This window comes from Anabrus simplex, chromosome X (assembly GCF_040414725.1).
Source record: "Anabrus simplex isolate iqAnaSimp1 chromosome X, ASM4041472v1, whole genome shotgun sequence".
In the NCBI taxonomy this organism is placed as follows: domain Eukaryota; kingdom Metazoa; phylum Arthropoda; class Insecta; order Orthoptera; family Tettigoniidae; genus Anabrus; species Anabrus simplex.
In genome coordinates, this window is record NC_090279.1 from 45573687 (window position 1) to 45587763 (window position 14077).

At 39.2% G+C, this 14077-nt stretch overlaps 1 protein-coding gene across 1 annotated transcript; it reads left to right on the top strand.

Annotated features, from left to right (window-relative positions):
- Positions 1-11688: 11688 nt before the first annotated feature.
- On the top strand, positions 11689-12879 carry LOC137503178 (putative nuclease HARBI1). Its single transcript, XM_068230669.1, has 3 exons — positions 11689-12019; positions 12112-12256; positions 12380-12879. The coding sequence occupies exons 1-3, from the start codon at positions 11849-11851 to the stop codon at positions 12781-12783; spliced, it is 720 nt and encodes a 239-aa protein (XP_068086770.1). The 5' UTR covers positions 11689-11848; the 3' UTR covers positions 12784-12879.
- Positions 12880-14077: the final 1198 nt, after the last annotated feature.

Consider the following 14077-nt stretch of genomic DNA (forward strand, 5'->3'; position numbering starts at 1 on the left):
TCAACATATATGGGGATGGGTTCGATTAAATCAAAGCTGGAAGGATGAGTCATCTACGAAAACATAAGATATATGTACATTTTGATTTACGTCGCACTGACACAGATAGGTCTTGCGGCAACAGTGGGATAGGAAAGGGCCTAGGAGTAGGAAGGAAGTGGCCGTGGCCTTAAGGTGCAGCCCCAGCATTTGCCTGGTGTGAAAATGGGAAACCACGGAAAACCATCATCACGGCTGCCGACAGTGGGATTCGAACCCACTATCTCCCGTGTGCAAGCTCACAGTTGCACGGCCAACTCGCCCAGTACATTGAATTGTGCAAAGAAACCAAACGGTTTCGATCTCCAAAGAAAGAATTGGTACCGAGCGTGTGGCTGCGCAATTTGGGCCACATAGCTGTCAGCTTGCATTCCGGAGATAGTGAAGATTGAAGATTGTTTTCCGTGGTTTCCCATTTTCACACCAGGCAAATGCTGGGGCTTAAGGCCACGGTTGCTTCATTCCCACTCCTATCCCATCGTTGCCATAAGACATATGTGTATTTGCGCGCGCAACATAAAACAAATTGTAATTTTAAAAACAAATCTTTGGTGTTCCCTCAACATGATTTGGGCTAGACACGGCTGCTGCAACTATTTCCAGCATAAGATCGGCTCAGCAGTGTGAGACTGGTGTAGAGAAGCAGAGTATCGGACAACCTAGTGTAGTTTCGTACTTTTATTCATTCTTTATGATTACTATACAATCAAATAAAGCATAATTCAATAAACGAATCTTCATAACCTTTACTCAGTTTCTTAAACAGTAGGGTATTCATGAAAGGACACAGGCTAGGTTACGATAAATACACAGGATGAAACTGTCCTTGGAACTACCTTCAGTTGAGATATTGCAAATGGATAGGTAATTACTACCTTCAGTTTATATATTTCTTCTGCAATTAGAGATAAACTATAATAAACATCTTTTGTCCAACTATAATTAGTTATATTATACACAAATTTATAATTTATAATAATGCTTTTTTGTTGTATGTCCCACCAACTACTTTCGGAGTTGCTGGAATTTTGTCCGATAGATGTTCTTTTATGTGCCAATACGTTACAATGTGACACTGGCATATTCGAAAACCTTCAAATACTACTGGACTGATTCAGGATCAATCCTGCCAACTTGAGTTCAAAAGGCCAGTGCTCTACCACCTGACCTACTCAGACAGATGTAAATCATTTAAAAAAATTAATAGATACCTATCACCACATTTTTACATGCTTCGTCATTTGGTAACCTTTGATGACAAGAAGTTATGTAAGATCTCTCTCTGCTCGATTTCAAACTTGGAAGATGAAACCTCAATCCTAATTATAAACAGAGGTGCCTATTTCATTTGCATGCTTTTACCAACTCAGTACTCAAAGGCACAAGAGTCTGAAATGCTATGCTTTTTACATTGCATCGACACAGATGGCAATGATGATGGGATAGGACAGGACTAGGTCTGGGAAGGAAGCAACCGTGGCCTTAAATAAGATACAGCTACAGCTGCCTGGTGTGGCTTATGAGAAAACAATCTTTAGGGTTGTCGACAGTAGGTTTTGAACCTGTTATCTCCCGTACGTAAGTTCACAGATAGTCTGAAATTAAGCGGTGCGAAAACTTAGGTAGTCTGACAGACATACCTCATATCGTATTCCTTAGAAAGTTCTGATTAGAGACTAGGAGTTGCCACTTCCTACTGAATGAGAGTACAAAAATAATGGAGAAAGTAATAATCACTTTAGTCAAGATATTTATTAATTTTTTCAACTACAGTCAGGAATCGCTTCATAACTATAGACTGATTTTCAATCACTCCAATCAGCCTCTCTGCTGTTTCATTTTGCAGACGTCCATTTTCAGCCTGCTGTAGCGCAGCCTTGGCCATAAGCATTGCTGCCTCAGCCTGCTGCTTTGTTGCTTCACCAATCATCTGCAAAGAAAGAGAACAGTGTAAGATTAATATTTTAATGTTAAAAATCTTTCTCGCTACTGGTTTTATGTCGCACAGACTCAGTCAATCAATACTGATCTGCATTTAGGGACCGAGCTTAATAGCTGCAGTCGCTTAAGTGCGGCCAGTATCCAGTATTCGGGAGATAGTAGGTTTGAACCCCACTGTCGGTAGCCCTGAAGATGGTTTTCCGTGGTTTCCCATTTTCACACCAGGCAAATGCTGGGGCTGTACCTTAATTAAGGCCACGGCCGCTTCCTTCCCACTCCCAGCCCTTACCTGTCCCATCGTCGCCATAAGACCTATCTGTGTCGGTGCGACGTAAAGCAACTAGCATTTAGGGCAGTCGCCCAAGTGGCAGATTCCCTATCTGTTGTTTTCATAGCCTTTTCTTAAATGATTGCAAAGAAATTGGAAATTTATTGAACATCCCCCTTGGTAAGTTATTCCAATCTCTAACTCCCCTTCCATAAATGAATATTTGCCCTGTTTTGTCCTCTATAATTCTAACTTAATCTTCATATTGTGCTCTCTCCTACTTTTAAAGACGCCACTCAAACTTATTCGTCAACTAATGTAATTACACCCCATCTCTCCGCTAACAGCTCGGAACATACCACTTACATGTAACTAATCTCATGATTAGACCCATATTGAATTTGCTATAATGTGCTTACATTATTGTGATTTTTTATTCCACCTTTTCAATACAATTGGTGGAATAAAGATCACAATATTGTAAGCATAACATACCACTTAGTCGAGCAGCTCGTCTTCTTTCTGCCAGTTCTTCCCAGCTCAAACTTTGCAACATTTTTGTAACACTACTCTTTTGTCGGAAATCACCCAGAACAAATCGAGCTGCTTTTCTTTGGATTTTTCCCAGTTCTTGAATCAAGTAATCCTGGTGAGGGTCCCATACACTGGAACCATACTCTAGTTGGGTTCTTACCAGAGACTTATATGCCCTCTCCTTTACATCCTTACTACAACCCCTAAACACCCTCATAACCATGTGCAGAGATCTGCACCTTATCCCATTGTTACCGTAAGACCTGCCTGTGTCAGTATAAAGTGAAACAAGTAACAAAAAATACCCACATGCCATTGCTTACTTGTCAGTAAACTTAAAAGATTAAATATATTAAGCATTTGCCAAGGAAATCCAATTGGTAAAGAAAAGGATGAAGTGTGTCATACAATTCATGCATACTGCAGATTTGTGGGCAGCTGGAGTAATAGGCATTGGTCACAATATTTAAATAGGAGAAATCTGCTGTAGACATTAATGGTTATTTATAAATTAATCTTGTGTGACCGAGCTCGATAGCTGCAGTCGCTTAAGTGCGGCCAGTATCCAGTATTCGGGAGATAGTAGGTTCGAACCCCACTGTCGGCAGCCCTGAAAATGGTTTTCCGTGGTTTCCCATTTTCACACTAGGCAAATGCTGGGGCTGTACCTTAATTAAGGCCACGGCCGCTTCCTTCCCACTCCTAGTCCTTCCCTCTCCCATCGTCGCCATAAGACCTATCTGTGTCGGTGCGACGTAAAGCAACTAGCAAAAAAAAAAATAATATTAATCTTGTTTTGCAGATATAGCCAGTTATTTCCTTTTCAAGGGTAGCCTATATTAGACTTCGTATAGCCAATCGCATCAGATGTGCAGACAATAAGTATTTCAGTATGTATGCTTTGCAGGTATATTTGTAACCAAAGCAAAAACAAACATTACTTGAATTCTTTAGTCAAACTACTCTTTATAAAAAATGTGTATTTATAATGAACTGTCGTGCTATCCTTGTGTTGACTTGCCAAGTGTGAATGGCATATGTAATAGAGCACGAGCCGACTCTATCATATTACATCATTAATAAGTACGTAGCATAAGCAATTACTTGAAATCAAAGTGTAAACGAGGAGCAAATTTGGTAAGGACATAGTGAAAGCATATTTTTCCCTCTTATTGATGGTCATTTTAGATGGACCACAACCCAACATGTCACCTATTCCCAAACAGGAAAGTTCTCTTTATTTTGTCACTCTTGTAAATATAACTTAAAGGCTTTTCCAGGCTGTTGAACACCTACAACACTAACATACCTGAAAAAAAAAAAACACCCAATGGTTTTACATGTATATTAGGTGTTGTAATTTGTGTAGGCCTATAACAAAGGGAAATTTTTTTTTGTGTATAACAAAGTGATAACTTTTAAGTTAGCCTACATTAACTGAGTCAACATTGAAAAGCATGGTTTCATTCTTTAAAAAACTCTTGTAAATGGAACTTACCATCTGAGTTTTATTACTATCTTCCTGTAAGACTGTAAATTTCTCACGTGCCTCCAACAATTGAACTCCAATTCTCTCCCTACTAGGAGTCTTGCGTTTCTTCACAGCTGAAACATAAGACTAATTAAATCCAAGTAAACAAAAGTTAATGTTTCTAACAAGTATTCTGAACAGAAGCATACCGCAGTCCAACCGATGACTGTGTTTGTAGACCTACCTGTGTTTTTTTTTTTTTTTTTTCCTAGTTGCTTTACGTCGCACCGACACAGATAGGTCTTGTGGCGACGATGGGACAGGGAATAGCTAGGAGTGGGAAGGAAGCGGCCGTGGCCTTAATTAAGGTACAGCCCCAGCATTTGCCTGGTGTGAAAATGGGAAACCACGGAAAACCATTTTCAGGGCTGCCGATAGTGGGGTTCGAACCTACTATCTCCCGAATACTGGATACTGGCCGCACTTAAGCGACTGCAGCTATCGAGCTCGGTCCCTACCTGTGTAATAACTTGTGCAATCGCTATCACCTCCGAAAGTGTAAAAGCAGACAGAAGTCACTGATTGAATATAGCAGAGTGAATTTTCAATATAACTTCATTGTCATTTGAGTGCTCATTATTATCAAACTAAAGCATACTGGTACTTACAATATTGCCGTGACCCTGAGCTTTGAGTAGGAATTCGTGGTGAAGGTATTTCTGAACATACCCTTACTTCAATTGAATTTTCCAATTCAGGAGGCACCTCTAACTTCTTTTCATGATTACCTATAAATAAATCACTTCTTCTTCATCTTATTATTATTATTATTGCAAGTTTCAAATAATGCCCAGAATAAGAACAATGTTGCAGTTTGTGAAATACTTGCCAATCTCAGTATCTACCACTTCAAGTGATAGCACTGTAGGAGTCGTCACATCTTTCAAGATATGTGTTTGAGGAAGAGCCTGTAGGACTGACACATCCCCTGCCTCGAGTTGAATCTGTAGGCTCTGAAATACAATCTATATTTAAAATCTTTTAAGAAGACTATACAAAAATGATTATTACATCTACTGTAAATAGTTACCTCTTCTTCTGGCAAGCTATCAGGGCATGCAGATCCCTCTACATACACAAAGCCAATCACTTCGAACACCCTTAGCTCAATAGCTGTAAGAGGTGTGGCAGTGATGAGCTTATTTCCTGTTGCATTTCTCTGGTGCCTGATATTGGCTGCTTTCTTAGAAGCAGAGAACTTAAGATCCCTCCAAACCTGTACATGAAAACAGTATTAGATAATGATTATACACAAATATTACTTATAAATATAATTCAACGTACAACTTGCCACTGTTTACTGTCCTTGACAGTTCCTCTGGGAAGACTGTTCAGGATGTCCGTTAAAGCCTTCCACCTTTCACTTAGGCCTCGTTTCCCATCCCTAGAAATTTTCCACGAGCGAAAAGATTGTGGTTCTCCATGTAAGTCACCAGTTCTTCTATCTGGCTTTCCGTAGCTCTTCCAGCTCTTGGAGTTTTAAAGCTGAAAGTAATATCCTACATTGTTTATTCATCATAGTTTATACTGCAATATTTATTAATATCTCATTCTTGTCAACAAGGAGATATTGTAGAGAAATTTTACACTTCTTTCCAGTAAGCATACCACTGTGGCCTGAAAATTACACACATTTTCATTATATAGTCGACTGTCATGACAGTGTTCAATTTGCAAACCTCTATGAATTAACTAAGCACCTCCATACTCCTTAGTTTGCAACTAGCTCTGTAGCGTCGTTTCGTTCCTATAAAAAACTGAACCTAACCATCATCGCTTCAGTCTCCCTCTACTCTAAAACAACCAAGTCTATTATTTTTCTAGGCAAGCTATCCTTATTTGTTTACCTGAAGAATAAAATAATAATTACATGATCTCAGAAGGAGCATAAATATATTACTGGTACCAGAAATTTTAATAAATTTAACAGCAATAAAAGACAAATCTACATCAAAACAGACTTTCAAAACCCTATCTCATCAGCTATATATACCAGTACCCAAAACCTATTACAATTACAATTTATAATAACTACATACCGGTACTGTTACCATCCCACAGTGGAGTAAGAAATAGTGTATCGGTATAATGTCATAAAAATGAATGGAATAATATTTAAGGTACCGCTCACAAATAACACTAATTCATTCGCCAGGGTGCAGTGGTTATATAGAAAGGAAATTAAACTGGTAGGGTGGCATGGAGGGCAGCATCGAACCAGTCTATGGACTTATGCCACAACAACAATAAATTCGGTACCGGTCGACAGCATCGTACATGCATTAATTTAATACATGATTTTGAGTGCTTAACCTTACGCGTTTGTATAAACTAAGAGCGACGTTTTGTTGTGTGATAGTAAAGACAGAATTATTCACTGTTTCATTTCAATGTGCATATCGGTTTCGCTGTTTTGAACCTATAAAATACGGGTATTCTTCTATTCTGCCTCATATAACACAAATAAATACCAAAATCAAGCACTAGATTACCACATCTAACACACTACAATTAAAACAAAGATATTGTAAGCCACCTGGTGTTTGAGCGAGTGTTTCATTTGAATGTGCAAATCGGTAAGTTAAAATTTCGCTCTGTTTTAAACCAATAAAATAGGGGTATTCTTCTATTCTGCCTCATATAACACATGCAAATACCAAAATCAAGCACTAGAATACCACGTACAAAACTACAATTAAAAAAAGAAAAGAATATTGTACGCCACGTGGTCCTATAGGCCTAAAATGGGAATTCGATACTCTTGTTGATCCTAACATTCTAGTAATTCCTATAATATTATGCTGTTCATAAAACTGTATTAACACTTACCTCGGATAGTTTCTTGAAGACCTATCCATTTCAATAGCAAAAACCTTTAAAGAACAATGTATAAACCTACGGCTCTAGTAAGGTACGTTCAAGTGGGCGCTGAATTGGTTTTGAACGAAGAGGTTTTGAAGACCACCGCGCTTAATGCGTTTCATTAACAGCTCTACTCACTCTCCTGTAAGAGATCATCACTTCTTATTGGTCAAAAATTCTAGCCTTCGACCGGGGTGTTCCAAAGAAACTATTTTTACCGACCGAGTTGAGTGACGTCACACAGCTTTCGCTTGCACCGATTCGACAGAGTACAGAATAGCTCGGCGTCAGAACTATCGGCCCTGCAACCTATAATACTCGGTGACATGCCGATCCGAATGTCGTCGGTTGGCATGTACGGAATAGCACCCCCTGGACGGAAAGCTGATTTCTTGCATTAAAAGCGGAGCACTGCCTGCTCGATCTGCATCCGATGGCTGCTTATACTGCCTGCTCATTACAACATTTTAACGTGCACTGAATGAAACACTCCGTTTACAAATACCCACAACAGGTGGCAGCACCAACCGGCTCCAGACCTGTCGGAATGAAATAGCGGGAAATAGGATACTTGTTTTCAGTGAGAATGGTGTACTGCTGCGTGCCTTTCTGCTTATCAAGGAAAGGGAAACCAGAATGCCGTGATATTTCATTCCATGAAATACCTTCAAGTACACAATTGCATCGAAAGTCGTTAAGTAGGTATTATATCCAGGGAAGGAAACAGCAAGGGAAGTAAATGGATTTCTTCTGATTATTCCGTGGTTTGCAGTCTACATTTCGTAAATGACGATTTCAAAGTGACCAGCAAAACGCGAAAATTTAAAACAGGATATGTACCCAGCCCTTTCTCTGATTATCCACCTTATAAACAACCGCTAATTTCAGCGATGATTAAGAGAAGGGATTCAAGCTCAGAGATGTCTAACAAGAGCTCTTCAAACACCATTGCAGAAACTGATAAGCGTTATATAAGATTTGAAGTATTACATACTAAGTAATATAATTTCTGGGGACAACTGTACTATTAATGTGAACGTACAAAACAGAATATTATGCTGTCATAGATTCCTTTTATCCGCCTCTGTGGTGTAGTGGTTAGTGTGATTAACTGCCACCCCCGGAGGCCCGGGTTCGATTCCCGGTCCTGCCACGAAATTTGAAAAGTGGTACGAGGGCTGGAACGGGGTCCACTCAGCCTCTGGAGGTCAACTGAGTAGAGGTGGATTCGATTCCCACCTTAGCCATCCTGGAAGTGGTTTTCCGTGGTTTCCCACTTTTCCTCCAGGCAAATGCCGGGATGGTACCTAACTTAAGGCCAGTTGTATCCCTCCGACCCAGACCTGAAGCTCCAGGACTCTGCCCTTGAGGTGGTAGAGGTGGGATCCCTCGCTGAGTCCGAGGGAAAAGCCAGTCCTGGAGGGTAAGCAGATTATGCAGATTAAGATTCCATTACGAGTCGTTTGCTAGCAGTATAAAATCGTGTCAATATATCGCTCTTTTTGTTACTATTATCATTTACGCAAGTAGGGCCTATTTCGTTGTTTCAGTTTTACAGTTAATGCTAAATTAATGTCAGGTTCCCTCGACCGATGGTGCTAACGTTATCCACAAGCAAAATTCAAAATTGTCTGCCTCAGTATTCTCTCCCGGACTTGATTCGGTTCAGAGGGTACCGGGTTCGTTTCCCGGCCGGGTCGGGGATTTTAACGTTAATTGGTTAATTCCAGTGGCTCGGGGGCTGGGTGTGTGTGGCGTCTTCAGCATTAGAAATCATCTGAAGTAAGGCCTTCATATTCACAGACATGCAAGTCGCCTAATAGGCCGTCTATTATTATTATTATTATTCCCTGAGTACTGTATGTACTTGATTTACTGGAATATTCTCGTAAGCCCCCTGAGTCAGTGTGTGTCACTTTGGAAACTGCTTACCAGGCATTAGTGAGTGGTTATTTAGTGTGTGTAATCGAAGGGGAAACAGAATGCAGCACGTGTTTGAATAACGTTCCCACCTCATTTAATGCATCCCCATTGGTGAACTTAATCAGACAGTCGGATAGAGAAGGCCTGCGCTATCCCCAGCAACGATTTATTGGCCTAATTATGGGGCTAAAGAAATTTGTTGAGGCGGCTCTACCGTACTGCAAGAACTCTGCAAGTCTGCTCCAGACTATATAAATAAAATTTTGTTCTTGCTTCTTTGTGCCAATGTAAGATTATAAAGTGTTTTAGTAACAATAAGCACCAGGAACTTGTGTCGGGAACTGTCGTGGCCACATTCATGAAACCTCTACTTAGTAATGTAGGGAAGTATCAATCAATCAATCAATCAATCAATCAATCAATCAATCAATCAATCAATCAATCAATCAATCAATCAATCAATCAATCAATCAATCAATCAATCAATCAATCAATCAATCAATCAATCAATCAATCAATCAATCAATCAATCAATCACTACTGATCTGCATTTAGGGCAGTCGCCCATGTGGCAGATTTCCTACTGTTGTTTTCCTAGCCTTTTCTTAAATGATTGCAAAGAATATGGAAATTTATTGAACATCTCCCTTGGTAAGTTATTCCAATCACTAACTCCCCTTCCTATAAACGAATATTTGCCCCAATTTGTCCTATTGATGTCCTCCCACGCCATCTCTCCACTGACAGCTGGGAACATACCACTTAGTCGAGCAGCACGTTTCCTTTCTCCCAAGTCTTCCCAGCCCAAACTTTGCAACATTTTTGTAACGCTACTCTTTTGTCGGAAATCGCCCAGAACAAATCGAGCTGCTTTTCTTTTGGTTTTTTCCAGTTGCTGAATCGAGTAATCCTGGTAAGGGTCCCATACAGACAAAGTTTCCAGGTTTTCTTGCTCATCGAAACCCCTTTCTCGGAAAGTACAGCATCACTTTATAAGTAAAATTCTTTAATTTTTCTCTTACTTTCAGATTTTAAATTTTGCTGGTATGATTATCTAGTTGTATTCACGCGATAACTGGGTACGTCTGGTGCTGCCATCTAGCGGCAGATTGTTTTAAGTCGTGTTACACGTGTGTATATGGAATGAGCAGGCAGTATAAGCAGCCATCGGATGCAGATCGAGCAGACAGTGAAGCGGGTAATAGTTTTCTCTTTTCCAGCGCTAGGTTCGCGTTTATGTTCTGTTGTTTGGCGTGAATTCTATGATTACGTGTGTTACTGCAACATGTTTTATGAGAGGAAATGACATACCATATTAAAATTCATTTTATAAGGCAAGGCCTTATCTAACATGAAATATGAAGAGTTTTGTCGTTTTTTAAAAATTTATTTGGTATCACGATTTGCAATATGTTGATGGTTGCTGCGATGCATTAACATTTGTTTAGTTATGTGTTTCCAAATTATCCTCAAGGTGGAGGTGGTGATTATTGTTTTAAGAGTAAGTACAACTAGGCAACCATCCTCTGTATACCACAAATCAGAGGGAAAACTGGGGTGCTATTCCGTACATGCCAACCGACATTGTTCGATATCGGTTACTCGACTTTCCGACTATGTTCGGCGAGCGCTATTCTGTACTATTTCTTTACCGATAATAGTTGGTGAAAGCTGTTGCTTGGACCGAATATCTTCGATTGGTGACCGTCGGCTTGTTGACCCATCGTTTGTGTGTTAACGACGGCTGTGTATACATAATTACGCCTAAAGTCACATCACACAAAGTCGCTGTGCTCTGCATTTCAGCAAGATCTTGTAAAAGATGCATTGGAAGAATGTGATCACTGTATTTTATTATTTTACACATAATGAATTTTAAACAAATGACCATACTATGTGGTTTGTCTTGTCATTCAATTTGCCGTATTAGCGTTTGTGAGTGGTAGATAAAAAAATTATTGTTTACAAAGATATTTCTTCGTTTAATAACGAGTTGTGTTTTATGCTAAGATTAAGGATTGTGTAGTGGTATTTTACATTTTGTAGTTGGGTTAAACGAATTAGGTTAGGTAATTGTACGAACGTTAGAACTTGTAGGTTAGGAAATTATACTTTGGGTTAGAACTTGTAAATGTAAGTATATTCTGAGGTTAGGTTAATTACTGAGGGCCTTGTAAATAAATATTGTCCTCTAAGTCAAGCATATGGCCAATGCTTACCTTGCTTTGGATCTCATGCATCTCGAGCATCGAGTACAAAGACTTCAACGGCAAGTAGAAAGAAGAGAGTGGCGAAATAGCCGTGACCCATTTTCTTTGCACGACGATGAATTCATTGATCTTTTTAGATTAAGTCCAGATGCTGCCAGAGATCTTGTAGATTCACTTACATTATCTCTGGAACGCCAACGACAATATGGACTGTCTGCTGAAACCCAGGTGGGTCTAGTATATCTTTTCCTGTCTTCTTATTTATTTAATTTGTTGTTACCTTTATGAATGAATGAAAATAATTTTCTTTAGCTTACCAGTACTGCCCTTTCATTCAGAGACTTTTGGAGCTCAGTGATGAATGATTGATTATCTTTCTAGGTCCTTACTGCCTTGAGGTTTTATGCCACAGGCTCATATCAGGGTGCTGTTGGTGAAGAATGGGAGCTTGGAGTTAGTCAGCCATCTGTGAGCCGATGTGTCCGTGCTGTTACAAGAAGCATAAATGAATTGCTTCTGAGACAATGGGTATATTTTCCAATGACTGCAGAAGAACGCTATTCTGCGGTTCAGAAGTTCCGAGATGCTCGGCAGCCCTTTCCAGGCACTCTTGGTGCTATAGACTGCACATATTTGAAAATCATAGCACCGAAAGAGCATGAGGAAGCTTATGTAAATCATTGGGGTGACCATACACTGAATGTGCAAGCCGTAAGTACGATTGTAATTCCATTTCATACTATTATCATTATCAATCTGTTATTCATATATAGTAGGTAATGTAATTGTTGGTTTGCTTCTAGATATGTGATCCAGATTTGAAAATTTTGAATATTAATGCCAGATATCCTGGGGCTCGGCATGATGCTTACGTTTGGTCTAATTCGGCTGCAAGAAGAGCGATGGAAAGGAACTTCACCTATGGTGAACGCAACACGTGGCTTATAGGTAACTGTGCACTTCTGTGTTCAATAGGTACAGGAGAGCTTAAAGGACAACACGTAATGCTGATAATCTTTCCATTTTGACTCTTACAAATCACAAGTAATAAAATGTATTATTATACTGCAGGTGATGATGGTTATGCCCTGGAGCCATGGCTTATGACCCCTTTAAAAAATGAAATACGTGGAACACCACGATTCCAGTACAACGAAGAATTGTGTGCTGCAAGATCTGTTGTTGAACGGCTCTTTGGGGTATTGAAGGGAGAGTTCCGGTGCCTTTCTCAGCAACGACAGCTAATGTATGACCCTGTCATGTCTGGGATGATAGCTAATGCCTGTGCTGTACTCCATAACATGAGAATTGCTCATCGTTTGGACAATGCTGTTGATGCTGTGAAAGAACAGGGTCGTATTCATAGAGTAAACGAAGAGCCTCTGCTTGGTGAAGAAGAAAACGCAAATCAAAGGCGTGCTGTAGCTCAAAGGATCCAGCAAAGCCTTATTAATAGACACTATGGAAGACATTAAGTAAAGTACACAATTGCTTGCCTAACTATCAGTGAGAAGTTAAACTGTATTTTATTGTTGTTTTTAGTGTATTGAGACATCATCAGCAGCCCATATTTTTTGTAAGTTTGTACCCATGTTCATGTGTTTTCGTGTAACTGGGGCTAGGATTGGGAAGAGGCCAGAAGTAGTATGACAGATACCACCCTGGCATACTCTTGTAGTTGAGAGGTATAAATTATTGCAAGTTGTGATGAAATGAATGAAGTATTTTAAATCTATCTTTCTCCTAATCGTGACTTTTCATTTCAAAAATTCCATTTGCATTGGCCGCAAGTCGAACTGCGGCTGCTACTTTGGAATGAAATGAATGACTTTGCCACTCAGCTGTCATATCTGACACATTTTAGTTTCTGAAGTACTACTATATGTAAAGAGCCCTGCTGATTATGTAATATTTAATTGCAATGTATCCTTGAAATAATGTATGTAAATGATAAAATGACGAGGCAAATTATGCTGTTGACAAACGGCATGTAGGCCTATGTTTTAACGTTCTGTCCATTTCCTAGTCCTAGTTGAACGAGTTGGGTTTGATCGCAAGCTTTCTTCAGTGAAGTAAAATTTTACTTCAGTTGTCTTTTCATGCCCTGAACGCTTGACACAATAGCCTGCCTGTATTGGCTGTCAGAAATCAAAGTAATGACCTAGCCCATACTTTCTTCTTAGATTCATATTATGTGTTTCATATCCTGATAAACAAAAAGAGCGATATTCAAATTGTGGAAGAAAGTGTAAGAGAGAGCTCTGTATTATCATTTTGGCTAATCATGTTGCTAATCCCAAATCTTAGATTTTATATACTTTGCTTATAATTTTCTGACAATGTTTGTGACAACAATCTATACTTTGTAACTAGGCAAAAATCACTATTAACAAGTTCTGCCCTAGTAATAAATTCAATTTATGGCACATGAATGAATTTCTTCACCAAAATAGTTTTATATGCCAAATTAAATGCCCTATCAAGTGTATAGCAGTGTCTCAAATCAGTCATTTTTGGTGTTGTAGACTTCACCCAGAATGATGATGATTTTGAATTAGCATTGTCCTGTCATCGAAGCCTTAATCAATGCAAAGTGAACAATTTATAACAATCTATAATTCTTGCTCATACAACTAGTCATGAAAATTACAGTTTGTTGTAATGATAAACTTATGATATAAATATAGACATTTCTGTTTTAAAAGAATGTTGGAATATCAGTGACAATGTAATTGACCAATATTCCAATAGTGTACAGTAGTAGCTGCT

Bases quoted from the DNA above. Each gene is read 5' to 3' on its own strand.
- LOC137503178 (XM_068230669.1), top strand. From the start codon at position 11,849: ATGACTGCAGAAGAACGCTATTCTGCGGTTCAGAAGTTCCGAGATGCT. The intron at 12,020-12,111 runs GTAAGTACGATT...GTTTGCTTCTAG, and splicing joins ATACACTGAATGTGCAAGCC to ATATGTGATCCAGATTTGAA. The intron at 12,257-12,379 runs GTAACTGTGCAC...ATTATACTGCAG, and splicing joins ACGCAACACGTGGCTTATAG to GTGATGATGGTTATGCCCTG.